This window comes from Talpa occidentalis, unplaced genomic scaffold (genome assembly GCF_014898055.3).
Source record: "Talpa occidentalis isolate TD23 unplaced genomic scaffold, MPIMG_talOcc4v2.1 talOcc4.17, whole genome shotgun sequence".
NCBI lineage: Eukaryota > Metazoa > Chordata > Mammalia > Eulipotyphla > Talpidae > Talpa > Talpa occidentalis.
Genome location: NW_023601754.1, coordinates 6257384 through 6281901, shown reverse-complemented (window position 1 = coordinate 6281901; position 24518 = coordinate 6257384). Strand labels below are relative to the sequence as shown.

The window sequence follows — 24518 nt, the reverse complement described above, 5'->3', positions numbered from 1 at the left end:
AAAGATGGTACTAATATGGATGTGTAATTTTTGGAAGTCTTCCTTTTAAGGTATTATAGAATAACTAAATAAGGTCACTTTTAAAAATAATAATAAACAGAAATTAGTATTGTGTGATATTGACATTAAAGGTTTCTTTTGGAATTAGCAGAAATAACCACTAGATGCCACTGTTGCTGCTGTTTTAAAGGTGAGCAAGCAAGATCAAAGAAAGGTTCAGGATAAACAATATTTTGGTCACATTGAACACTAGAATAAAAATTGTTGGATTATGTCAATAAAGAGCCAAGATCCTGTTTTTACTACACAGAAGTTTATTGTGAAAGTAAATTAAACATATAAACAACAGTATGGCTAATGGTAGCAAAAGCAATCTGGAAGCTTAAGGCAAGTTTTTATGGAGATGAATTTAGAAAAGATGATGCAATGATGTAATTTTGTTTAAATACAGATTATGGAAAAATATCAAATTGCATCAATAACTTAATAAAAGTAGTTTCCAAGGCCTGTACTACTGGAGAAAAAGGGCTCATGATCTTAATGCCAGCATTAAGACAGACAAAAGCAGCATAGTGCCAAATGATTGGAAAAACCCAGTATTTACAGGAGGATGGCAACATGAACATTTAATAACATGTGATTTTAGTTACTGGTGGACTGAAAGCCCTCAGCTAGATGCAACTGAGAAAAATGTACCATCATCACGTTACTAAAAAAATTTAAGTGCAGAAGTCAAAAACCAAGGAGCTCTGTAATAAAGTAATAAAGTAACCTTAAAACACCACTGTAAGGACCACTTAAAAAGGCAATTCCCTCAGGGGAAATTAGGGCACTGAGTGTGTAAACATGTGAGCTGTATAACACCAAATACCAACCAAATTCATTCATAGTATTTAGTCACACAAAATCAGCATGGTCTTTTATGATGCACTATTGTTGATAACAATTTAAACAAACTCCTTACCATGCATGACTTCAAATATATAACAAATATTTTTATTCAGATACAGGATATGTTTATGAATTATAAGACCTATATACAATGAAAGTCAGACCTCCAATATCAAGTACATATATAAGTTTTAAATGCAGTGACCTTATTCAGACTTCAGTTCATTTTCTGAATTGACCATGTCCGTTTTTCAAACTCTTTAAAATAATGCCATTCTATTATGATAAAATACATTTTTGCAAAAATTCAGAAATGTACTAACATTTAATGAATGTGACCATGAAAAATATTTTAAGGAGGTGCCAAATGACTTAGCACTTTTTTCCAGTCTTGTATTTAAAAAAAAAAGTTGCATTCAATTTGACAGTGAAGCTATTCTTAAAAAATATTCTTACACTAATTCATCTCAAAAGGTTCTATTAATAGTCCTTTTGAAAAATACCATATATATAGATGTGAATTTTTTTCCCAGGATAATTAATGGAAGAAAATGTATCCTCTGCACAGATGAACATTTTCTCTTATCTTTTATCACCCAGCTTTGTTTTTACAAAAGCTTGCATTTTAAAATACACAAAAAAGCAGACATGTTAAACATGGTTTTAATACAATATTACCTTGTAGCTGATTCATCACTGTCTCCAGTTTAATATGCTGTTACATACATGAAGAAGCTCCAGTATCCCTTTTCTGACTGACTTAAAAAAAAAAAATCCCTGAATAAAACAGAAGCCAGCCTGTGACTTCTTTTAGGCATTTCAGTAGAAATATTATTATCTATGGAGAATTATCTCCACACAACTCATGATTACAGAACAGAATCTAAAACAGATCTGGGACAGGTTAGAATTAATACCAATTTAAATTTTATGTTTAAAAAGGAAAGGAGCTGATTACTGACATTTGAAAGGATACTGCAACTTTAACAACTGTAAACTTTGTGTTAGAAGGCTGTGGCAGACAGCTCGATGCTACTAGGTTTTTAGCTTGTAAATAATGCAAACATATCAGCAGTTTAAATGCCATAGATTATAAAAACATGAAAGGAAATTGGGGGAACAAAACACAAAAACCAAGAATGCCTATCTAAAATGAAGTCGTATAGCCATCTAAAATTACAAAAAAAAGAGCAACCGACTAGGGAAAAAACCCTCTGATAAAAATTTTAATTTCTTGACTTGTCTTAAAATGACATGAACTTTAAATTAAAATGGAGTGAAAGAAGAGCTTTACAAGTGGATAGTTTCAACTCACTAAAATAATGCCAACAAGGTAAGCTTGCATAGGAAAAAATTTCAAATTATTACTGGCTACATGCATACAAAATTAGAAATGCAGGTATTATAATTTTAGTGCAAAACCATGGCAGTTTGTGATGTCTTATAACTGCCTACGGTTGAGAATTAGACCAAAGTACCTCCAGTTATCACAGTTTCTGGTCTTTTTAATCAATTATTTCTGCCAACGAGAAACAACACATATGTAAAGATGGGAACACATCTGCTGTGCTACTAATTAACGAAGTTTGAGGTCATCACCACCTAAATTAGAACCAGGACTAGGGTCTTGTTGTCTTCTTGCCTGCAATGACAAAAATCATAGATTGGGGTCAAAATGAGTTTTGAATTATCAAAGTTGTTATATAAAATATAAGATACAGTAGCACATAATTTCACAACTAAAAAAACCCTAACCACTATCTCCATATGTAAGAAAAGACTTAAAATTAAGTATGGATTATTTTTCCTCTTTATATAGTACATATCAACGAATGTTGAAAGAACAATGAATCTATATTTATAGTTTTGAGGCTAGCGGGCTTAATTTTAACACAGCCAATCGACCCAAGCAAACTTTCCCTTTTAGTAATAGCTGACATGTATAGAGCACCCAACTATATGCTGGGCTCTCTCCTAAACACTCCATAGATGAGCCAGTTTAATTGCTACCAATCACCTGTAACATAGGTACTATTCATCCATCTTATAGATGAAGAAACTCAGTCATACAGTAGTATATGGTCTACCAGTTTATGACTGTAGTAGTGAATTTCAAGTCTTAATTCCACTTCTGTCAACTGAAATTTAACTAGACACCTCTATCTTGGGAAATAAAATCCAGAATTATTGTGGATAAAGTACTGTCCCAAAACCAAAAATAGAAATTTAAATTTAAAGAGTTCTCGGTATACATCTATCTCTGTAAGTTATCTTTGTAACAGTATTTAACTCCTAAGAAACTTGACAATTATAAACATAGAGGATTTCAAGATTCAATTCAATTAACTGTAACAACACTTATAGTTAAACTATTTATGGCAAATTACTTAAGAGAACATCTAACATACTGTACTTGACACTGCTAATACATGGTTTTATATAACACAGTGCCCCTTTGGTTCACATGCAACATTTACTTTCAGTCTCTTTTTACAAATTCCAATTCACATTCTTTCATGATCTTTCTTTAGTGACTACAAATATCAGTCAAGCATAAACATCTGATTGTATCCAGACCCTGGCTCCTTTAGCAACAGTTTTCCTGTATTAGATAATTTGACTACGTCCACACTCTCACCCTACTCTAAGCCACCATCATCTTTTATCTGGATCTTGATTTTTTTGCCACCTGTTAGATGCCAGTAACTAGAACTAAATGCAATTAATCACCAGTGCAATTTTTAGTTAAATGGAATTGTGTATTAGTATCACCAATTGATTCTCCAATGTCTGTTAATTTTTACGAACAAACATATCCTAAAATTGACACTTAATTCCTAAGATCTAAAGCAGCTGTTAAGAGAAAAGGCATCCTTGACCTTCAAAGAAATATCTCAACAAAGTCACACTTCTATAAGATCAAGTTTAGTCAGAAGCTCCAGCTATTTCCTAATTCCTCAAGAGGGTCATGTCGTTTCGACAAAAAGGACACTCACTGCCTTATTCACTTTCAAACCAAATAAGTAAAATCAGTCTTTCTTAGACATTTTTATGTATCTCTTTAGCAGATTTTTTTTAACGATTTATTTATTTATACAAGAACTGGGGTACAGACCAGATGCACGGGAGGGTGAGAGGATTCTCCTGAGACAGAGCAGGGAACAGAACAGGCAGACTGATGAAATACACTGCTAAGGGGAGCAGTGGGCGAGACAGGAGAGGTCTGCCACACCATGTGGGTATCTCCCCGGCTGGCTGCAGACAGCTTCACAGTGCAGTGCTCAACCACCTGCGCCACTGGCCCTCTCTTTAGAAGATTTTAACTTTTTAACTAGCATACTTCACACGGACTACATTTTAACACATTCCTTTCGATTAACTGGTCAGGTTAAAGTTATGCTGTGTGTGATCTCAGAGTGAGAGAGCTATGGAATCCATATGCATCAGAAAAACGATCTATGCTCCATATAGAATCAATGCTGGATGTAGTATAAGGACAGATCAATTCTGCAAATTAGAGATGGTGATATAAGCATCTGGCTTCAGTCAATGAAGGTAGAAAGGGGCTGAGCAATGAAGAAAAAATCTGGAAAAAAAAATCAATCCTAATTAAATATTTATAATCACTACTAACCTACCAATACTTTGTGAAAAGGCTATTTCAGCTTTTGTCTTGGGGTAAGAATCATTTTTAAGTTATTTTAATAACAGGATGACTCCAAATGAGTGACAAATAACAGTTACCTGGAGTTCTCCCATTTGGTCATGGCTATTCAGGGTTGCCATGGGTTTGATTAAAATATATTTTTGTAAAGCATGGGGAGAAGTGAAGAAAGTTGTTTTGCTATTTATATTTTTGATTTCTATTTACATTGTGAAGAAGGAATGTGGAAGATGTGTGGGAAGACAATGTGAAGGAGAGTCAATAATAGGAAAAATAAGAGGAGTGTAAGTGATAATAGTATAACTATGAGCAGAAGAGGGACAACTGAGAGCTGGGAAGAAATTTAATGCTAGAAGGGACAATGCCTGGGTTGTCATATGAAGGAGACAAATATGGAAACAGATTTAGGTTCAGTGCAATAGTTCCCACAGCACTGGGTTTCAACAACTAGATGAGCTGCCCTTGAGAAGCAGTGCCTTCTAATGTGACAGCTTTCTAATATAGGCTGATGTTTTAGAAGCAATTCTTTTATGCGTAGTTAGCTAGACTAGATGATGGGAAAGGAAGTGCTCTGAACTCAATTATTCCAAAAGCACAAAGCTTGTAATTTCTAGTTTAGTCAATCCTCATGGATCCTTGATTCTAACTTTTATCAATAGTTATTTCGGAATAAAGTTTTAATATAAAGCAGACACTCAAGTCTGTTCAGAATACAAATCTGTTTTTAACGTTTATAGAGAATTTAATCTAGACATTTTACTATAGACTGCTTACTACTTGTTCTCCTGTTTTTTCTCTTTCAATGTACATTACCTAGAAACATGGCAAATCCATTTCTAGAAGGCAGTCTAAAATGGAGACAAGGAACAGCCACCAGGGAGCTGGAGTTTTCCCTACCAGTCAGGGCTGTGCGGGGGTAGCCAAGAGCTGATATCAAATGAAAATGAACAGAACTAGAGAAACCTGACCAAGGGCCAGATAAAGTCAAACTCAAAACCTAGACCTTGAAAGCAGACTACAGAACTGAGACATTCAGAGGGGGAGGGGAGGGGTGAGCACAAAATGGGAAGGGAGTGCAGTGGTAGACTATGGGTGCTTTGGTGGTGAGAACACTATGGTAACAACACTGAAAGGGGGAGATCCTATACCTCCAAAACACAACAATGTAAACCAACATTACCTCCATTAAATTCAAGGGCTTCCCTGGTGGCGCAAAGGGGTTAAGACACAGCACTATGAAGGTATCAGCAGCCACTGCAGCAGCAGTTCGATCACCAGCCAGGGAGCTACCCACATGGCGCAGCAGACCTCTCCTGTCTCGCCCGCTGCTCCTCTCAGCAGTGTGTTTCAGTCAGTCTGCCTGTTCTGTTCCCCACTCTGTCTCTGGTAAATCCTCTCACTCCCTGCACCTCTGGCCTGTACCCCGGTTCTATGTAAAAATAAATCTTTTAAAAAAATAAAAAGAAAATGAGTAAAACTTGATTTCCCTAATAATCAAAAATGGCTACAATTTTTTGAATGCACATCCATACACTGTGCTAATCACGTTGTTTGACACGGGGCCAGATCAGAACATAGCATTAAAGAATTTCAGAGTGGTACAGTGTTTTCAAGATCTAGTTCCATTCGTTTTATGGATGTTCAGCCTGAGAGCAAGAAAGTTAAGTGATTTCCATAATGTTGAACTGAAGCAGTCAATGTGGCACTCAAAGTATAAACCCAGATTCCTGGGAAAGATGAACCTTTTAATTCACATTTAGTACTAATGTAAGCTTCCTAAGTAATTGCTATTGCTTTTATCTATTTTTTTAAAGATTTATTTATTTATGTATACAGGAACTGGGGTACAGGCCAGGGGTGCAGTGGGGTGAGAGGATTCACCAGAGACAGAGACGGGAACAGAACAGGCAGACTGACTAAAATACACTGCTTAGGGGAGCAGTGGACGAGACAGGAGAGGTCTGCTGCACTATGTGGGTTACTCCCTGGCTGGCCGGGGATTGAACTCGTGCTGCAGAGGCTGCAGATAGCTTCATAGTGCTGTGCTTAACCCCTTGCGCCACCAGGGAGGCCTGCTATTGCTTTTAATTGCTATCACTTAGAGGAGACATAAAGCAGAAATTTTAAGTCTTAAATTGAGAGAACAGAATGCACTTTCCTCAAACTTATTATTTTTTAAAAGATTCATTTTATTTATTTATGCATACAAGAGCTGGGGTGTAGGCCAGAAGTGAGAGGATTCACCAGAGACAGAGTGAGGAGCAAAACTGGCAGATTGACTGAAATACACTGCTGAGGGGAGCAGCAGGTGAGACAGGAGAGGTCTGCTATGCCATGTGGGTAGCTCCCTGGCAGGGAATTGAACTCATGCTGCAGTGGCTGCTGATAGCTTCATAGTGCTGAGACTTAACCCCCTATGTCACCAGGGAGGCCCTCCCTAAACTGATTAAAAAGGTTAAAACACAACATAACAAAGAATAAGGTATAAAACTTATGGAAAACTTTAAATATAAAAGTAACATTTCTAAATAAAAGAGACAGTAGAAATAATCTACATTTCTGGCTTTGGATGATTTTAGTACTTTAGTTATATGATCTTGGACAAACTTCTTGTTCTTTCAGCCTCAGTTCCACAAAAATGGAGATATACTTGGTAGGAGAATTTAAGAATCATGTGTGAAGCAACACTGTCGTATATTCAGCACATATTTCTCACGCTTTTGTTACAAGAAAGCTATTCATCACCTCCCAGTTTATCTATGTGAAATTTTCGAATGTTAAAAAAGATTTGCATCCTGCATTATTTTTTACAAACTAAAACAAGGTTAACTGAAGTAATTTTTTTTTTCAAGATTTATTTATGCATACAAGAACTGGGGTATAGGCCAGAGGTTGGGGTTGGGGGGGAGAGGATTCACCAGAGACAGAGTGGGGAAAAGAACAGGCGGACTGGCCGAAGTACACTGCTGAGGGGAGCAGCGGGGTGAGTCAGGAGAAGCCTGCTGGGCCATGTGGGTTGCTCCTTGGCTGACCAGGAATGGATCTCCTGCTGCAGTGGCTGTGGATTGCTTCACAGGTTGCGTCTTAACCCTTGCACTACTAGGGAGGCCCAACTAAAGTAAATTTTAATAAAATCTACATCTCCTATGATAGAGAGCAAACCAAGACACCTTTCCTTTTAGAATGGGTAAGTGAGGAAAGACTCATTTATCTTTCTCCAATTCTCTCATTTTTTCCCCAATTCTCATTCTTACTCTAAGTTCACATTCCCAGTTTACTCTCATCTACTGCCTTTACCCAAAACGTGCCTCAGGAAAGCCCAGCACAGACAGATTCTTACTTTAATTTGTCCTTACACAAAATGAGTGTTGGTAGTCAAGTAAGTAAAAAACTGAAGTCTGTGGGAATTTAAAATAAATAGAGGCTGGGACCACACAGAACTGAAGTCTCCAAAAGCATAAAAACACAAATACAAAACCACATAAAGCCTTTTGCCTGTTTTTATTTCCAAATTGTTTCCACATAAAATTCTAAGATTTGCTGAATGGTCTTAGAGCTGCCTGAAGTAGAATAAGCAGTAATTATTTACCCATTCTCTGATATTAAAGACAATTTTTTTGCTAATGCTTTTTAGCCTAACTAGATATGAAAGCATTTTCTAGATAATGATAAAGAAAATCTCTTTCAGCACCATCACCTTGAGTTAAGAGCCAACAAGTGCTGTATTACAAGTTCAGGTTAAGAGGCCAATCAAGTTGAAAGTGGACTCCTAACACACGGCATATGTGTGAGTTGCTATAAAACAAATGGCTAAGTTTTTCCCAATTTATCTAGGTATGACCAGAGTACTATCTCTGTCCCTTATTAAACCCAATCTCCTTTCAAAAAAGCTAAAAGTAAGACATTTGAATTACAGTTATAGAAATGTGTAACCTGAAGAGAACTCTGTCATGGGTAACATCAATTTCAAATCATGGAGGGAGTCTCAGGGAGAAAAGGCACTTTACAGAAGAAATGTCTGTGATTTTTTTTTCCTATAAAGTTTATTTTTTATTAAAGTACAAAAGAGTGCACAAATCATAAATACCTAATGGTAAATTTTCACTGAGTGGAACACACTCATGCAATTAGTGCCCAGATGAGAAATAGAACACTACCCAAACTTGGAAACTTCTCTTTATGTCCCCTTTCCAGTCACTAGGAAGCCCCATGGGCAACTGCTATCTCAACCTCCAGCAGAACCAAGAAAAGCTCAAAATCCTTTATTGTTGTTAAAAAAAAAAAAACAAACATACACCACTAGAGTCTAGACTTTCACAGTTTAATATTAGGATGTGCTGCCTTAATGTTCTGCTGCCACTCCAGATATATATATTGTGAGCCAGGGTGCATAGAAAGGGCGGTTGGGGGTGAAAAAAAATATCGGTTGGTTTCACTTATAGGAGGAATATAGAGGATCCAAATAAGGGATCAGGGGTAAAAAAAAGTAATTATAATAAAGTAAAAATCACAATCAACAGGCAACTATAAGCCAGAGACATTGTGTGGGGGGGTTGGGTGGGGGTGGGAAGAAGGGAGTGGGATCAAAATGGGTGGGAAGGGCATAAGGGACTATGGTGATGGTTCACCATTCACGGGTGAATGGGTGGTGGGTATTTCACGGGGACTATACCCGAGATGAAAATGCATACATTGTACAAAAGTAAAAAATGGTGTAAAAAAAACAAAACAAAACTATCTTTCCTAAAGGCCCCATTTTAAAAATCATACTGAATTAGATAGCAGCTTAGAAGGTAGGATATAGGGCCTCCCCTGGTGGCGCAGGCGGTTGAGCGCTGCACAGTGAAGCTGTCCTCAGCCTCTGCAGCGCCAGTTTGATCCCAGCCAGGGTCCCACATGGTGTGGCAGACCTCTCCTGTTGTGCTCGCTGCTCCCCTCAGCAATGTATTTTGTCAGTCTGCCTGTTCTGTTTCCCGATCTGTCTCTGGTGAATCCTCTCACCCTCCCGTGCATCTGACCTATACCCCGATTCCTGTATAAATAAATAAATCTTTTTAAAAAAAGAAAAAGGTAGGATATAACCCGTTTTACAGATAAGGCACAAGAGGATAAGCAACTTCCCCAGTGTCACATGGTAACAAGTAGTAGAGCCAGGATTTAAAACCAGGGTAATGGATTACAAATTTCATGCTCATTCAACATCATCAAGGATTCTCCAGTTATTCAATCTATTCTACCATCTACTGGGTTCCCTGAAGGGAACTCCGGAGGAACCCTCAGGGACCCTACAGGAAGACCCGGACAACCCCTACCCCCGTTTCACCCAGAGCATCGCCTCTTTAAAATGCTTCATAAGGGCCTCCCAGGTGGCGCAGCGGTTGAGCGCTGGGTTGTGAAGCTGCCCGCGGCTGCAGCACCGGTTCGATCCCCGGCTGCTCCCCAGTCCCATATGGCGCGCAGACCTCTCCTGCCGCCCGCTGCTCCCCTCAGCAGTGTACTTCGGTCCTTCTGCCTGCTCTGCTCCCTGCTCTGGCTCTGGTGAATTCTCTCACCCTCCCGCACTTCTGACTGTACCCAGTGCATGTATAAACAAAACAAACAAACAAAATAAATAAATGAAAAAAAAAAAAACATGCCTCTATAAAAAAAAAATGCTTCATAAAATGAAGTTCTGTATAAAGCTTCAAATGAAGAAAGACTTTCATAATTTTTAAAACAGTCCTGTATACTAGAGAATACAGATAGCAAGATCTAGATGCTTATTTTGAGTACTCTGTTAACATTAAAATTTTTAAAAATTTTTAAGCAGGTGATTGATGCAGATGATACAAAATTTAAAATGCACAAGTGATAAACAGTGAAAAATAATCACCCTCCATGTGCCCCTCCCCTCAGATAGCTGATTTCCCTCTAGTTTCCAGGTGAAGTTTCTCACACATCCTACTAGAAAGAGCCCATGCACATCTAAACAAAGATGTGTATCTAGTCCTTTTAAAAATACCTAAAAGCGTAAGGCATTATACACTATTCTGCATATCACTTTATTGTACCAAAGATTTAACAGCGTTTGGACAAGGTTACTAAAATAAATGTTTCTTCAACTCACTAGTTTTTCACTTGCCAAATTAATGATAATATGCCATTTACCTCTGAAAGATAAAGAAAATATTGTACCACTAAAATACCTTTTCCCAGAAAAACCAGAAAAAGAAAATGCTGAATCCCACCATTGAATGATAGATTGAAAACTATAGATAGACTGAAAATTTTACAAATGGTGAATGAAAACATGCCCATGGAGTTTTATAACTGGTTTCAGGTTAGAAGACACTGGCAAAAATCACAATCTTTTGGGCGATTCTCTACATGGAATTCTGCTTCCCACTGTTGTAACCTTAACTCTACACGTGTATTAAATGCTTGTGAGCACTACCTTTAAAAGTTTAGCATGGCAGGGCTGGAGATCTCAGAGGTTATCTAAACAGGGGTGGCTCGTCCCTAAGCTCTTGTGCTGCCAGGATCTCAAGCTTCCAAGGACCATTTACTGGTTACTGCTCCCCACAAATTACCAGTGCTCCTTGGCTGTTGTTTCTAGTCAAGGCATCAAGACCACCCACTGGAGCCATTATTATTCTTTTCAGCTTCAGCTTTTTCTTTTCCAGGCAAAATGGTTTCTAACCTCTCCTGGCAAATTTTATTTTTCAACTTAATCATTTTTATGGGTGATGTGGAAATTCATTTCCCAAAGCTAGGCTGTATTTGTGGAGACCCTTTGGTTAAGAAACTGGTTAGTCTTCACTCTTCCTTCCATTAACCAACTATTTGAAAGAGGTCAAGTCCAGTTTTTCTCAGAGTCTGTTTCCTCAATTGTAGTAAGAATGTCAGACTGTATGATGTAAGGTCCCCTATAGATGCTTGAATTTGCAGGGGGGAAAGACAACATTATACTCCAATGTTGTTCTTTTAGAAAAAGAAAGTAAAATGCAAGAAAATAAGCTAACATTGGGATTTTATTATTTTTTTAAGGAAAGCAAAATATATATACATGCAAAGTATCAAAACACATGCATACCCTTAACTCCTGTAAGTGATGGCCAACGCAACCTCTAAAATCAGATTCCAACCCAATTTGTAGATGACTGTTCTCTGTAAGAACTGATATTTTAAATTACTGCCATAAGGGACTGCAGGATCTTAAATCATTGATGAAAATCTAACCATTTTCTCTATGCTCTAGGTCATAATGCAGGGAAAGTGCCCTGATACACTTTAGAGAACTAAAAGGATGCTCTTGTTAGCCAGATAATTCAATTAACTGGAACCAGCACTGTGGTAGAGCTTTTAGTGCTAAAAGAAGTACTTTAGATCTATTATTTACTGTAGGCATTCACATACCAAGCAACACACTAAGTGCTTTACAAGCATTTTCCTATTTAATTCTCACAATTTCTGAGAGAAAACAGTGATGGCTTCTTGCAGGAATCTCAAGGAAGTCTGATATAATCTATCTGAGTAACAAGTTATATGATACATCAACAGATTATGCTTTTGTTCATACTTAAATATACACATACATATAAACTCACAAAATGTTTTTTTCAAGTAATACTATTTATAAGAACAAGCAAACTAAAATTTTTAGGACAATTCTTAACAATTTTTTAAAGACAAAAATTTATTCCCAAACTCCTTAAGTCCATTATCAAATAGTTACTTTTCAAATCTATTGTAGCTGAAAAACACTTTTTCTAAAACAATTCTTCCCTGAATTTAAAGTCATACTAGCTTGCTCCAGAAAGACTGATCACTCATGTTCTCTGATGTGGGGAGATCTCTTACTCCTTCACACTTTTGAATAGTTATTTCACCACTGTTTCTTTGCCATGTACAAAAACCAGAGTACTTTTCTTGACCTGTCCAGCTGGCCAGTTTACACTCTTCCTTCAAATCCCTGCAAGTATTTCTCCTGTAAATCCCCCAGCAGAGGCAAATGTAAGTATGCTTTCTCTAGATTGCCACTGTTCCCACTCTGAACCTCAATCACGCAGGGCTGCTGCTAAAGTAGATTGCAGCCATCTGTTTACACATATCTATTTTCCCTCAAGACTGATAGCTGCTCAAGGACAGAAATAATAGTGTCGATACAATTTTGTGCATGGAAAAACCCCCACAATTTTCTGTATTAGAACAAATTTTATTGTGGCAAAATGTATGTATCATTAACAATTACCATCTTAACCATTTTAATTGCACAGTTCAGTGTTGTGCTTCTGATCTCCCGAACTCTTTTAGTTGATATATGTATTTTTTAAAAGATTTATTTATTTATTTATTTATTTATTTATACAGGAACCGGGGTACAGGCCAGAGGCGCAGGAGGGTGAGAGGGTTCACTAGAGACAGAGCGGGGAACAGAACAGACAGAATGATGAAATATACTGCTGAAGGGAGTAGTGGGCGCGACAGGAGAGGTCTGCCGCCGCGCCATGTGGGACCCTCGCCGGCCCGCAGGGATCAAACTGGCACTGAGAGGCTGCAGACAGCTTCACAGCACTGCACTTAACCACCTGTGCCACCAAGGGAGGCCCCTAGTTGATATATATATATATATTTTTTTGAAAATAGGTTTTATGATATGGATTCTGATAAATAGGGCTCTGATAGATGTTTAACAACCAGCTGTCTGGGAGAAAAAATGGGAGTGAGAGGGAGATCAAGAAGCCAAGCCCTGATTTGAAGTGTTTGCCAATGTCCATGTTGTGAATGCTCCTGCGGTAGCTGATTTTAATTTACCAAACTGGTGCTGGATGTGGCAATGACAAGAGACACCCAGCTGCCTAGTTGATATATTTTTAACTCCACTTCTTATGATTATCAAAGATGAATTATGCTAGGTTTTTATTTCTTCTTGTGTGAAATCTTTACACTGATTAAACTTTATGAATTTGAGGCATGTGATAGGTATTAACATCTGAAAATATTCTTTTTAAAACATTAGCTCTTATCTTTATAATTCTTGTTTTGTTAAAGTATACTTTTTATAGAATTAGAATTTTTTTTAAAAAATTTATTTATTTATTTATACAAGCACTGGGTACAGTCAGATGTGCAGGAGGGTGAGAGAATTCACCAGAGCCAGAGCGGGGAGCAGAGCAGGCAGAAGGACCGAAGTACACTGCTGAGGAGGGGAGCAGTGGGCACAGCAGGAGAGGTCTGCATGCCATGTGGGACCCTCGCCAGGGGCCGGGGATCGAACAGGTGCTGCAGAGGCTGCGGGCAGCTTCGCAGCCCAGCGCTCAACCACTGTGCCACCAGGGGAGGCCCCTAGAATTAGAATTTCTGAGCAACTTCTATATACTCTAAGTATTATTTTTTATAGCTGAAGACTGCTTAAACCAGGGTACAATTTTAGATAAGAAAAACTAAACATCCATGTCAATTAAAAGTTTTATCAAATTTAAACACTGGGCAAGACTACATTTCAATGTCTAAGACTGAAGAAGTCATGGGTAAGAAAACTATCATAAAAGTAATCAGGAAGCAATTACTGTAACTACCGAGATAATGATTACTTTTGAGGGGTGGGAGAAAGTCATGATTAGATGTACACATGGAGCAAGGGGATTGCTGAGGAAAAAAAATCAAAGTTTTATTGACATGGATGACTGGATGATAGTTATAAAGGGTGTATAATAACCAATGTACATATACATTTCCTGTAGTAATCTACTGGTTTCTGTATTTATATTTTACTTCACAATAAAAAGGTTAAAAGAAAAAGGACTGGATTAATTTCATTCTTTTTTTAATTTGAAAAGATCAAATTTTCTTATATTAAAGAGAATACACAGGGGCCACCCTGGTGGTGCAAGGGGTTAAGACAGACCACTATGAAGCTATCTGCAGCCACTGCAGTGCCAGCAGTATATTTCAGTAGATCTGCCTGTTCAGCTTCCCACTCTGTCTCTGGTGAATCCCCTTACCCACCGCATCTCTGGCCTGTACCCCAGTTCTTGTATGCATAAATAAATAAATCTTAAAAAAAAATAAAGAGAATACACAAATGATGGAAAATCACACCATTACAAAATTAAGACAAATATTCATCGAAAAAATGGAAAATAATATTCCCAGTATTTTCATGATTTAAAAATATGTATTCTATATTAACTAAGGTAATTTTTACAATATGGAAAATAAGAAAAAAAAGGCTAAGTATTTAGATCAACAAATTAAAAGAAAACATTCACTGTTACAGTAAATGAAGAATTCATATGCAATCTTAAAATTAAGACTAAGTTTCTTTATAGCAATTACATTTCCCTAAAACAGTCACAGAGTACACTTAAAAATGAATGACAAAATTAAACGGTTTTAAAACATTATGCACAAACATCACAAAAAAGAGCCTGAGAGTTTGGGGGAAAGTACTAACCAGTTACTGCCAGCAGCTGTGAAACTCTCACCTCCATTTCCTCCCGATGAGACCTGTCTCTATCTTCAAATTCGCGGGTCCTTCTCCGAGCCTCTTCAAAGGCCTGTTGTGCTAAAGCATCCTCCTGCTGTGAGAAGAATACATGAAATGGGTATTTAAATTTTTTTTTCCCCAAAGTGTGTAAGCATTCTTTTTTTTTTTTTTAAAGATTTATTTATTTATTTATATAAGCACTGGGTACAGTCAGAAGCACAGGAGGGTGAGAGAATTCACCAGAGCCAGAGCGGGGAACAGAACAGGCAGAAGGACCGAAGTACACTGCTGAGGGGAGCAGCGGGCAGCAGGAGAGGTCTGCCGTGCCATGTGGGACCCTCGCCCTGTGGCCAGGGATCAAACGGGCGCTGCAGAGGCTGCAGGCAGCTTCGCAACCCAGGCTCAACCGCTGCGCCACAGGGGAGGCCCGGTATTTAAATTTTTTTCAGAGATCTCTGGCCCCAAACCCACAGGTGCCTACCGTGTCCTCAGGTCATAGGGAAAGGGTTCCCCCAGCTCAGGCTCCTTTTCACTGCTTGTCATGAAGGAGGCGTCTCCGGGTGGAACAGGCTAGCGCTTCAGGCACTTTAACCCAAGCACCTTTTCCTCTGGCCTCCCTTTTTTACATATTATTTTCTCTCATACATTTCAGGAAGCTCTCTCAGTTCTTAGAGCACTGAATATGTTCAATGTAAACATTAATTCTTTTGGCAAGAATCTTGTCCTTTACTTGTTGATAACAATGCCAACTGCATGCTGGGTAATTACAGATTCTTCCTGTTTTGCCATAACATTTGTAGGGCATTCCGTTTGAATAGTGCTCATTCCCTTCCGGTCTACAACACATAACCTTTCTTACAGATTTACATGTATGTGGCCAAAGAAATAACTGCACGGTTTCTAAACGGCCTTGGGAACCATAGAGGGCGTCGTTCCCCTTATCCGTTGTGTTGGTCATTTTCTGGTGATTTATTACAAGATAGAAGTTCTGGTCAAAAGGAAGGCAATCTTTAAATTTTGATTTACTATAAGGAATTTAATTTGGTGATTTTATATTCTGAAGGAAATGAACAGCACAGTATTTCTCAACACATCAAAATAAAATAAAATTCAATACCAACCACTCAAAAAAAAAAAAAAAACCACCCTCTGTGTTTTAATATCACACCTTCTTGGAAACAGTAATTGTGTCCAATCATATTCTAACAACTAAAAAGGTTCTTCCCTTTTCCTATCTCACCCTAAATTAGTATTTAAACCAAAAAAGTACAAAAAAAAAATTGGCATATACTTCTATAATTTGAAGATAAAAGTCAGGTTCTCTACTTATGACACTGAAGTCATAAATAGAAGTAACAGAACTCACTATACAAATGTTAGAAATTCTAGATAACAAAAGGTAAATACTACTCCAAGGGATATTATCAAGAACAAACATTTGTAACACGTAAGAAATCAATCTTAATCCTTTCCTAATTAATAGCTAAACAGCTCAACAAGAGGGAAACCCCAATATCTAAAACTCGCAGAACTGTCTCCTTCATTTCCCTCGCCTTGGCAGGCGCCCACTCATTAATTTCTGCCAGAAGCTGGAGCCACCTGCATTCTTCCCTCTTCCCTTTCTCCACCAAAACAACCAGCCACCATCCATTCGACTTCCTAAGTATTTCCTAATCTTTAGTTTCCTACAAACACCATCCTAGTTAAGGCTCCTCAGATCTCCTAGATTACTGCAAACATCTCCTAATCAGTTTCCCTCTGCTTCTGTCACCCCCCAATATACCACCCAGCTGACAGAACATGCTTTCTGAAGCAAAGTATGACCATAATATCCCCAGCTAAGAAAATCTACTTCACTGTCTACAGCAGACTTACTCAACCTTTGTAAGTAACACACTTCTGAATACTAGGATTTTTTGATGGTACATGTAAGAAATTAAAAGATCAAAAACAACACCAAAGTCACCTACATTCACTGCAGCAAGGGGTGGCCTGGTAGTTCAGTTCTAGCTAATGAAACTGGAGGCGTGAGTCACCTAACAGGGCTCCTAAGAAAGTTGTTTAAGAGATCTTTCACCTTTCCTCCTTCCTGGGAAATAATACAGTGCCCAGAGGTACGACAACCATTTTCCAAACATAATAATGAGGATATAGCCAGACAAAGAGCACTGTAGAGAAAGACAGAAAGATCCAAGGCCCCAATTACTATAATTAAGTGCTATACCAAGCCTAGACTATATACTGCTTGGATATCTTGTTCTTTGTGATAAATCCTTTGTTGCTGTTAATAGGGTTTTTTTTTTTTTAAGATTTATTTATTTATGTATACAAGAATTGGAGTACAGGTCTCTTTGGTGAGAGGAATCACCAGAGACAGAGTGGGGAGCAGAACAGACGAACTGACTGAAATACACTGCTGAGGGGAGCAGCGGGCAAGACAGGAGAGGTCTGCTGCGCCATGTGGGTAGCTCCCTGGCCAGCAGGGAATTGAACCAGCGCTGTAGAGGCTGTGGGCAGCTTCACAGTGCTGCGCTCAACCTGCTGCGCCACCAGGGAGGCCCTTAATAGGGCCTTTAATACTTGAAATTTTCACTGACACAATGTCTATAACAAAACAAGACAGTGTGATCAAATTTCCATCGTCATGATGCATTCACTAGCTTTATGATAGAGAGCAAGCCTTTTCATTTCTCCGAGTATCAGTAAATACACACATATGAGCAGAGTAGGAATACTTCACCAAACTGTTGTAAAGATGAGAAAAAATCTAAAGTGCTTAAGCATACCCTCTGACAGTACTCATTAAGTGCTAGTTCCTATTTTACAAGCACTTATATAAAGTACGTACATTCAACTAAACATCATTACACATACCTACTGTATTCTCAGAATGTACAGTAAGTTCTCAATGTTGTTGACAGCTTCTTGGAAACTGGCACTTCAAACAAAATGACTGTAAGGAAAGCAGGTCCTTGAATTCATCAGCTGGGATATTTTATTGTCATCAACATTATAAAGAAACATTGAACAAAATAGTGTTATTCAAGGACCTTCTGTACTATATAAGCCAGGGGGCATCTACAAAAGAATGCCGCATCCCCAACTTGCAAAGGGTTTTTATTACTTAGTTAGGTCCCAACTGGGATCCATCTGCTGATAACAGGATACACTTTCCATCCTGTGTATTTATTAGACACTTTTCATTTATTCCACAAATATTTAGTGAGTTTTTATACTAGGTGCTCTGGATACAACGTGAGGAAACAAATAGTACTTTTCCTCATAATTCCTGGTAGAGAGGGGCAGGTGGACAATGAACATATAATTACTCAAATCAATATATAATTGTCAACTATGATTAAATACAGCAGAGAAAATTACATGATGAAATGAGAGCATGTGACATGAGATCTAATTCCCTGAGGAAGTTATTAACCACTAATCTGTGTTGCAGCAACAGTCATAGATTTTTATTTCATTATAAGAAAAAGAGGATTATTATGACAATTATAGTAAAATAAGTCTAGAGAGATTTGGTAGTCCTCCACTTTCTAATTCCAGCTTCTCCCTTGCTCTTTTTCAGTGAAATGTGAAATATACACAGTAACAGAGACTGCATGTTAATAGGTGGTTAAAACCTTTGATACCCTGCTTCTTCCCTATGGCAACTTTAAGTTAACACCTCCCTTTCAAGGACAGCATAAAGGACACTTGCTGATCAGATGATGTGTGACACAGATCACACATGCTCCAACATGGAGCAACGAGCTCTTTGCCTCAGGTGGTAGTCAGGCTGTGAATATTTTGGTCCCCCTAGTACTTCATGGTCTATACCAGATTCTGCACAAAGTAGCTAGGCAGGGGGCTTCCCTGGGGGCGCAAGGGGTTAAGAGGCAGCACTATGAAGCTATGAAGCACACTGCAGCACGAGTTCAATCCCTGGCCAGGGATGTGATCCACATGGCACAGCAGACCTCTCCTGTCTTACCCGCTGCTCCCCTCAGCATTGTATTTCAGTATATCTGCCTGTTCTGTTCCCCACTCTGTCTTTGGTGAATCCTCTCACCCGCCACATCTCTGGCCTGCACCCCAGCTCTTAAATGCATAAATAAATCTTAAAAAAAAAAAAAAAAAAAGTAGCTAGGCAGTTGATCATAAAAGGTGACAAAAATTATGTGAAACTCACTAGGGAAACAAAGGCCTAAGAGTCTTGTCATGGAGCAAACACTACATATTCTGACTATTTTTGTTACAGTAATTTTGTCTATATTGAACTACTTAAATCTAGTTATCTTTATAGCTTGATAATACTTACCTTATGAAGCAATCAATTTAACAAATGGAGGTGTATGTTTAATGAAAAACTAAGAATCAAATTTGTTTCCAAGAAAGTTGATGAGGGAAGTGTTATTTGCATATGTACTATTCTCTGGCAGAATGATATCACTGATCACATGAAAACCAGAAGAAATAAATCTGCTGAAGAAGCAACGACATAACTTCAAAGGCAACAATTTAACATTTGCAGCTGCAAATGGTACTTTTACCATCATTCTGTAGAATATAACTTCATTTAAATGACTCTTCTAAATCAATGTCACTCACATTATCAAGCACAAACAAAGCGCAAAGCTGTTTATATGTTGGCTTCATGAGAAAAACCTTGCAAACAGTTTTTGCAAACAATCCTTGAAAACAAGATACCAGTTTTCCATCAGTGTTAAGAGGTACTTCAAATAGAAAATTTATTTCAATAATGATTCAATTTTTCTAACCTGATCATAGAATAAAAATGTTTGAAAGCTCATTAAGCTAAAGGTTAAACATTTTTCTGTGATTGCCAAAATTAATTTAAAAGTACAACAGTAAGGAAGCCTCTCTGGTGTGCAGGGGTTAAAGTCTCAGTGCTCTCAAGGTATCACCAGCCACCACACCAATCCCTGATCAAATCTCTGGCCAAGGAGGTGACCCACATGGCGTAGCAGACCTCTCCTGTCTTGCCTGCTGCTCCCCTCAGCAGTGTATTTCAGTTGATCTGCCTTGTTCTGCTCCCCACTCTGTCTCTGGTGAATCCTCCTCTCACCCCTCCATACCTCTGGCCTGCACCCCAGTTCTTATATGCATAAATAAAGATAAATCTTAAAAAGAATTATTTAAAAAAATGTACAACAGTAAGACAAAATTGTTGGTTCTTACTTCAGTATTTACATTATGTAAAACCAGTTATTGCATTAGCTTAACTATTACAAAAGAGGACGCCTTTTTTGTATTGATAAAGTTCAATTTGTGTGTGGACCAGGGCAAGCAGCTTGGAAAATTCTAAGTATCAAAAATGCTGTGGCTTAAACTTAATTTTTTATTATTTTAAAGATTTATTTATTTATGCATACAAGAACTGGGGTACAGGCCAGAGGTATGGGGGGTGAGAGGATTCTCCAGAGACAGAATGGGGAGCAGAGGGTGAGACAGGAGAGGTCTGCCGCGCCATGTGGGTCACCTTCCTGGCTGCAGATTGAATGTGTGCTGCAGAGGCTGTGGACAGCTTCATAGTGCTGCGTCCTAACCCCTTGTGCCACCAGGGAGGCCTTTTACCTATCATTTTTTTTTTTTTTTTTTTTAAGATTTATTTTATTTATTTATACAAGCACTGGGTACAGTCAGAAGCGCGGGAGGGTGAGAGAATTCACCAGAGCCAGAGCTGGGAGCAGAGCAGGCAGAAGGACCGAAGTACACTGCTGAGGGGAGCAGCGGGCGGCAGGAGAGGTCTGCGCGCCATGTGGGACCCTCCTCCGGTGGCCGGGGAGCAGCCGGGGATCGAACCGGCGCTGCAGAGGCAGCGGGCAGCTTCGCAACCCAGCGCTCAACCGCTGCGCCACCGGGGAGGCCCTTTACCTATCATTTTAATAAAACATTCAGTTTTAGAAGTCAACTCCATATGAAAATTTTCCCTTATATATATTCAGTCTGCTGAATCACTTCTTATAGAAAACAGTCTTTCAAATTGCTCATTTTTGACTACTTTTCTGAAAGAGTTAGGGGGCTCCTTATCTCTATGGAAATAAAAGTATGTTTTAAAAAGATGCTTTTTAAGAATTTAAATTCTGAATCTGCACTATTTAGTGATAAGGTTTTCTTTCTTTTTTCAAATCTCTTAATATTATTAAGAAAATTTTCACATTTCCAAGGATGGAGAACAACATAGTAGGAGACAATAGAATAACAAAGAGGTTAATTCTGTAGCATCTCTTTCCCAAAGTTTGCTGCTTCTGATACCACTGCTTAAATTTTTTTTTCTTTTTAAGTCTTGCTTTCCAGAGGTTTCCTCCTGGGTCAGCATAACTTAGTGGTCAGCCATGATGGTCAGAGGTTTTGCTTAAACACCTCAAGCTAGTAGGCTTCCGTCTTTTGCCACCGAATCTGTATGCAGCTTTGGGGAATATGTTCAAAGTGCAGGAAGTTTCTTAGTTTACCCTGGTTTCAGCCAGGGACTTGTAGTTTAAAAGGGCCCTCTTTGTTTGCTCCTGAACAGGTGTAGCCTAGCACATGCACATAGTCTTCTGGACCATGAGGGGTTAAGTGTGATGTCAGTAAGATCAACTTTAGCTATCTCTTTCCCCAGGGCTGCCTGATAAAATTTTTGGATAGTTTGCCATTTTATTGCTTCCTTCAACATCAGCCTCTCATAAGTTGTTTGCACAGAGAATTCTACTGTGTCTAATACATGGGCATGGAATTAATCAAGTCAACGCCCTCCAATAGGACAGCAGAGTTGCTAGTCCTCAGGGTTTGCTTGCTAAGGGTATAACTTGAGGGACTACAAAGCAGAGGGAAGGGATGAGAGTAACCCCTTGTTAAAATGCCACAGACTATTACCGTACTTACTGAAGTGCCACATTTGTTTGAATAAATGCCCCTCAATTTATGTCCTGTTGTTAATTTCCAGAGCTCTTTACTGGGTATTTGAAAAGTAATTTTGTCCAGTTTAATCACTGCTTTCTACGGAGAGGACTTGCCAAGCTCCTCACTTAGCCATGCCACAAATGCTGGTTCTACACTTTACCTTGAACTGTTTTTTTCCCTCATAATGTTCTGAAGATCAAGTACAAGTATTAAACAGAACCATTTACAAGAATTTGAAGTTCCCCCACCAAGCAGAGAGGGGTATCCCAACAAAATTCAGAATCAATGAAGGAAAAACTTTCTTAATATCATGATCAGATTTGGGCCTCATGTTCAGGATTCCTCCCATTACTTGAACGTGAGACCATCTATACTTATTTATTTAAAAAGATTTATTTATTTATACAAGAACCAGGGTACAGGCCAGATACACAGGAGGGTGAGAGGATTCACCAGAGACAGAGTGGGGAACAGAACAGGCAGACTGGCGAAATACACTGCTGAAGGGAGCAGTGGGCGAGACAGGAGAGGTCTGCTCGCCATGTGGGTTGCTCTGAGGCCGGTGGGGATCAAACCGGTGCTGCAGAGGCTGCAGACAGCTTCACAGCACTGCGCTCAACCACCTGCGCCACCAGGGAGGCCCCAAGAGACCATCTATACTTTTTAAGAATGGGTAAGATAGACCCCCAGACAAAGGGGAGATAAAGGGACCATGTTCAGCAAAGCTTGATGTCACCTACCTGGGCTCTCTCCTCATCAAACTCCAGGCAGCCCATTCCATCCAGCCTCTGGAGATCAATCCAGCCTTTCCAGATAACACAGACTCCATTCAGAATCATGGGAGCCTTCAAATACACCTAGGATACAGAAAAGAAGGATGAAACCAATGATAAGTCATCACACACAAAAAACAAAGGATAAACTTACTTATGAAAATTGCAGCTTTCTTAGGAAAAAAGATGAATATAATTATAAAATTAAGGATTAAGGAAAGCATATAAACCACAGCCTTCAACAAAATTCTATTAAGCGAAGTAACTGGGTTTGTGAGGATTTTATTTCTAGTCACCATTCTTTTTCAAGTAAATAAAAACCCATAGAACAAGAGTCTCCTTACTATGATTTCCAAATTCAGATAGTTTATTTTCAATCACCAAATTAATGCTCATATTGACTGAAAATGTAATTGCTCTCAAGAGCAATTAAAACTTCATCAAGAAAGGAAAAGTGCTAATGCTATCATCCTGAGGTGAATATTATGATACAAAAAGAAATGTAAATTTTATTACAATTCTTACAATCTCTTCTACCTTAACATCACACTGGTTTAATACTTTTGAAACACAACATTTTTCAGGTCTTCGTTACCTAATTTAACATGGATTTCCTGAACAAACATGTACATAGATTTTATCTTGCTGCCTTAACAAATATTTTTGAAAATGCAGAGGAAGCAGGACTTCAATGAGCTTTCAAAACTTCAGGTTATCAAATACAACCCTTATAAGAGCCTCACATACTCACAGCTAATTTACTTTTTTGATAATCCCAGTGCTTCCTTGAGCTAAAATTAGGATTGTTTGTTACACATAATTCTATAAAAATTGGTAAGACAGTTTTTCTTATTTATTTAATAGTTTTATTTTTCAAAAGTTGGTTGGACCTGGTTAGGAGTCTGTTCTTTACCCATTCAGCAGTTTCTTCAACAAAGAATTTTGGGACATTATTATTTTTAGAGGCTTAGTAAGAATAATTGTTAATAATTATAAATAAGGTAGAAACATTACCACTGAGTCACCTATATGAGAATACCTATGGATTTATGCCTTTTTGGTACAGATTTGTGTCACCTCCCACTTCATTACCTAACACAACCATTATTCCTGTTAAGGTTCTAATAAGCCATGTTGAACCAATTTCTACTTACACTGGAAAAAAAAAAACCCCGAAAACTAAGGTTCCATTTCTCCTCCTATTTGGACCAAGGGAAATAGTCTACAGTTATAGCTGAAACCGTTTAACCACACATTTCCTTCTGGTCTGATAAGTGCTCATTCCCTTCCACACTATAAATTTGAAACCCCACTGATGTGCACCCACTCAAACAAGTGATTATGACAAGTTCATATTCAACACCTCACGAAATCTAAAAACAATACCCCCTTCACAGCCTATCAGTATAACTTGATTTGCTACATCTTCTAATCAAAATGTATACCTGCTCTTTATAATGGGGCAGGTGGTATCACAGTGAGAAGTAACACATTTCACCTATTAATGCATCTCATTATTTTAAATTCTCATCTAATCATGGTCCTCCCTGGTGGCGCAGTGGGTTGAGTGCAGTGCTGTGAAGCTGTCCAGCTGTCCGCAGCCTCAGCAGTGCAGGTTCGATTCCCGGCCAGCCAGGGAGCTACCCACATGGTGCAGCAGACTTCTCCTGTCACACCCGCTGCTCCCCTCAGCAATGTATTTCAGTCTGCCTGTTCTGCTCCCCACTCTGTCTCTGGTGAATCCTCTTACCCTCCTGCGCTTCTGGCCTGTACCCCAGCTATTGTATAAATAAAAAATAAATCTTAAAAAACAAATTCTCAT

At 38.5% G+C, this 24518-nt stretch overlaps 1 protein-coding gene across 2 annotated transcripts in view; it reads right to left on the bottom strand.

Moving 5' to 3' along the window:
• Window positions 1–277: 277 nt before the first annotated feature.
• Window positions 278–24518, bottom strand: part of CBFB (core-binding factor subunit beta) — a 44097-nt gene continuing 19856 nt past the window's right edge. The window contains exons 4-6 of one of the 2 annotated variants that reach the window (XM_037515843.2): window positions 22664–22780; window positions 14991–15117; window positions 278–2533 (exon numbers count right to left, since the gene is read on the bottom strand). In XM_037515843.2, the coding sequence (XP_037371740.1) occupies window positions 2511–2533; window positions 14991–15117; window positions 22664–22780 (267 nt within the window). In that variant the 3' untranslated portion in view covers window positions 278–2510. The remainder of the gene's footprint in view (window positions 2534–14990; window positions 15118–22663; window positions 22781–24518) is intronic. The other variant, XM_037515842.2, reaches the window with a different exon arrangement.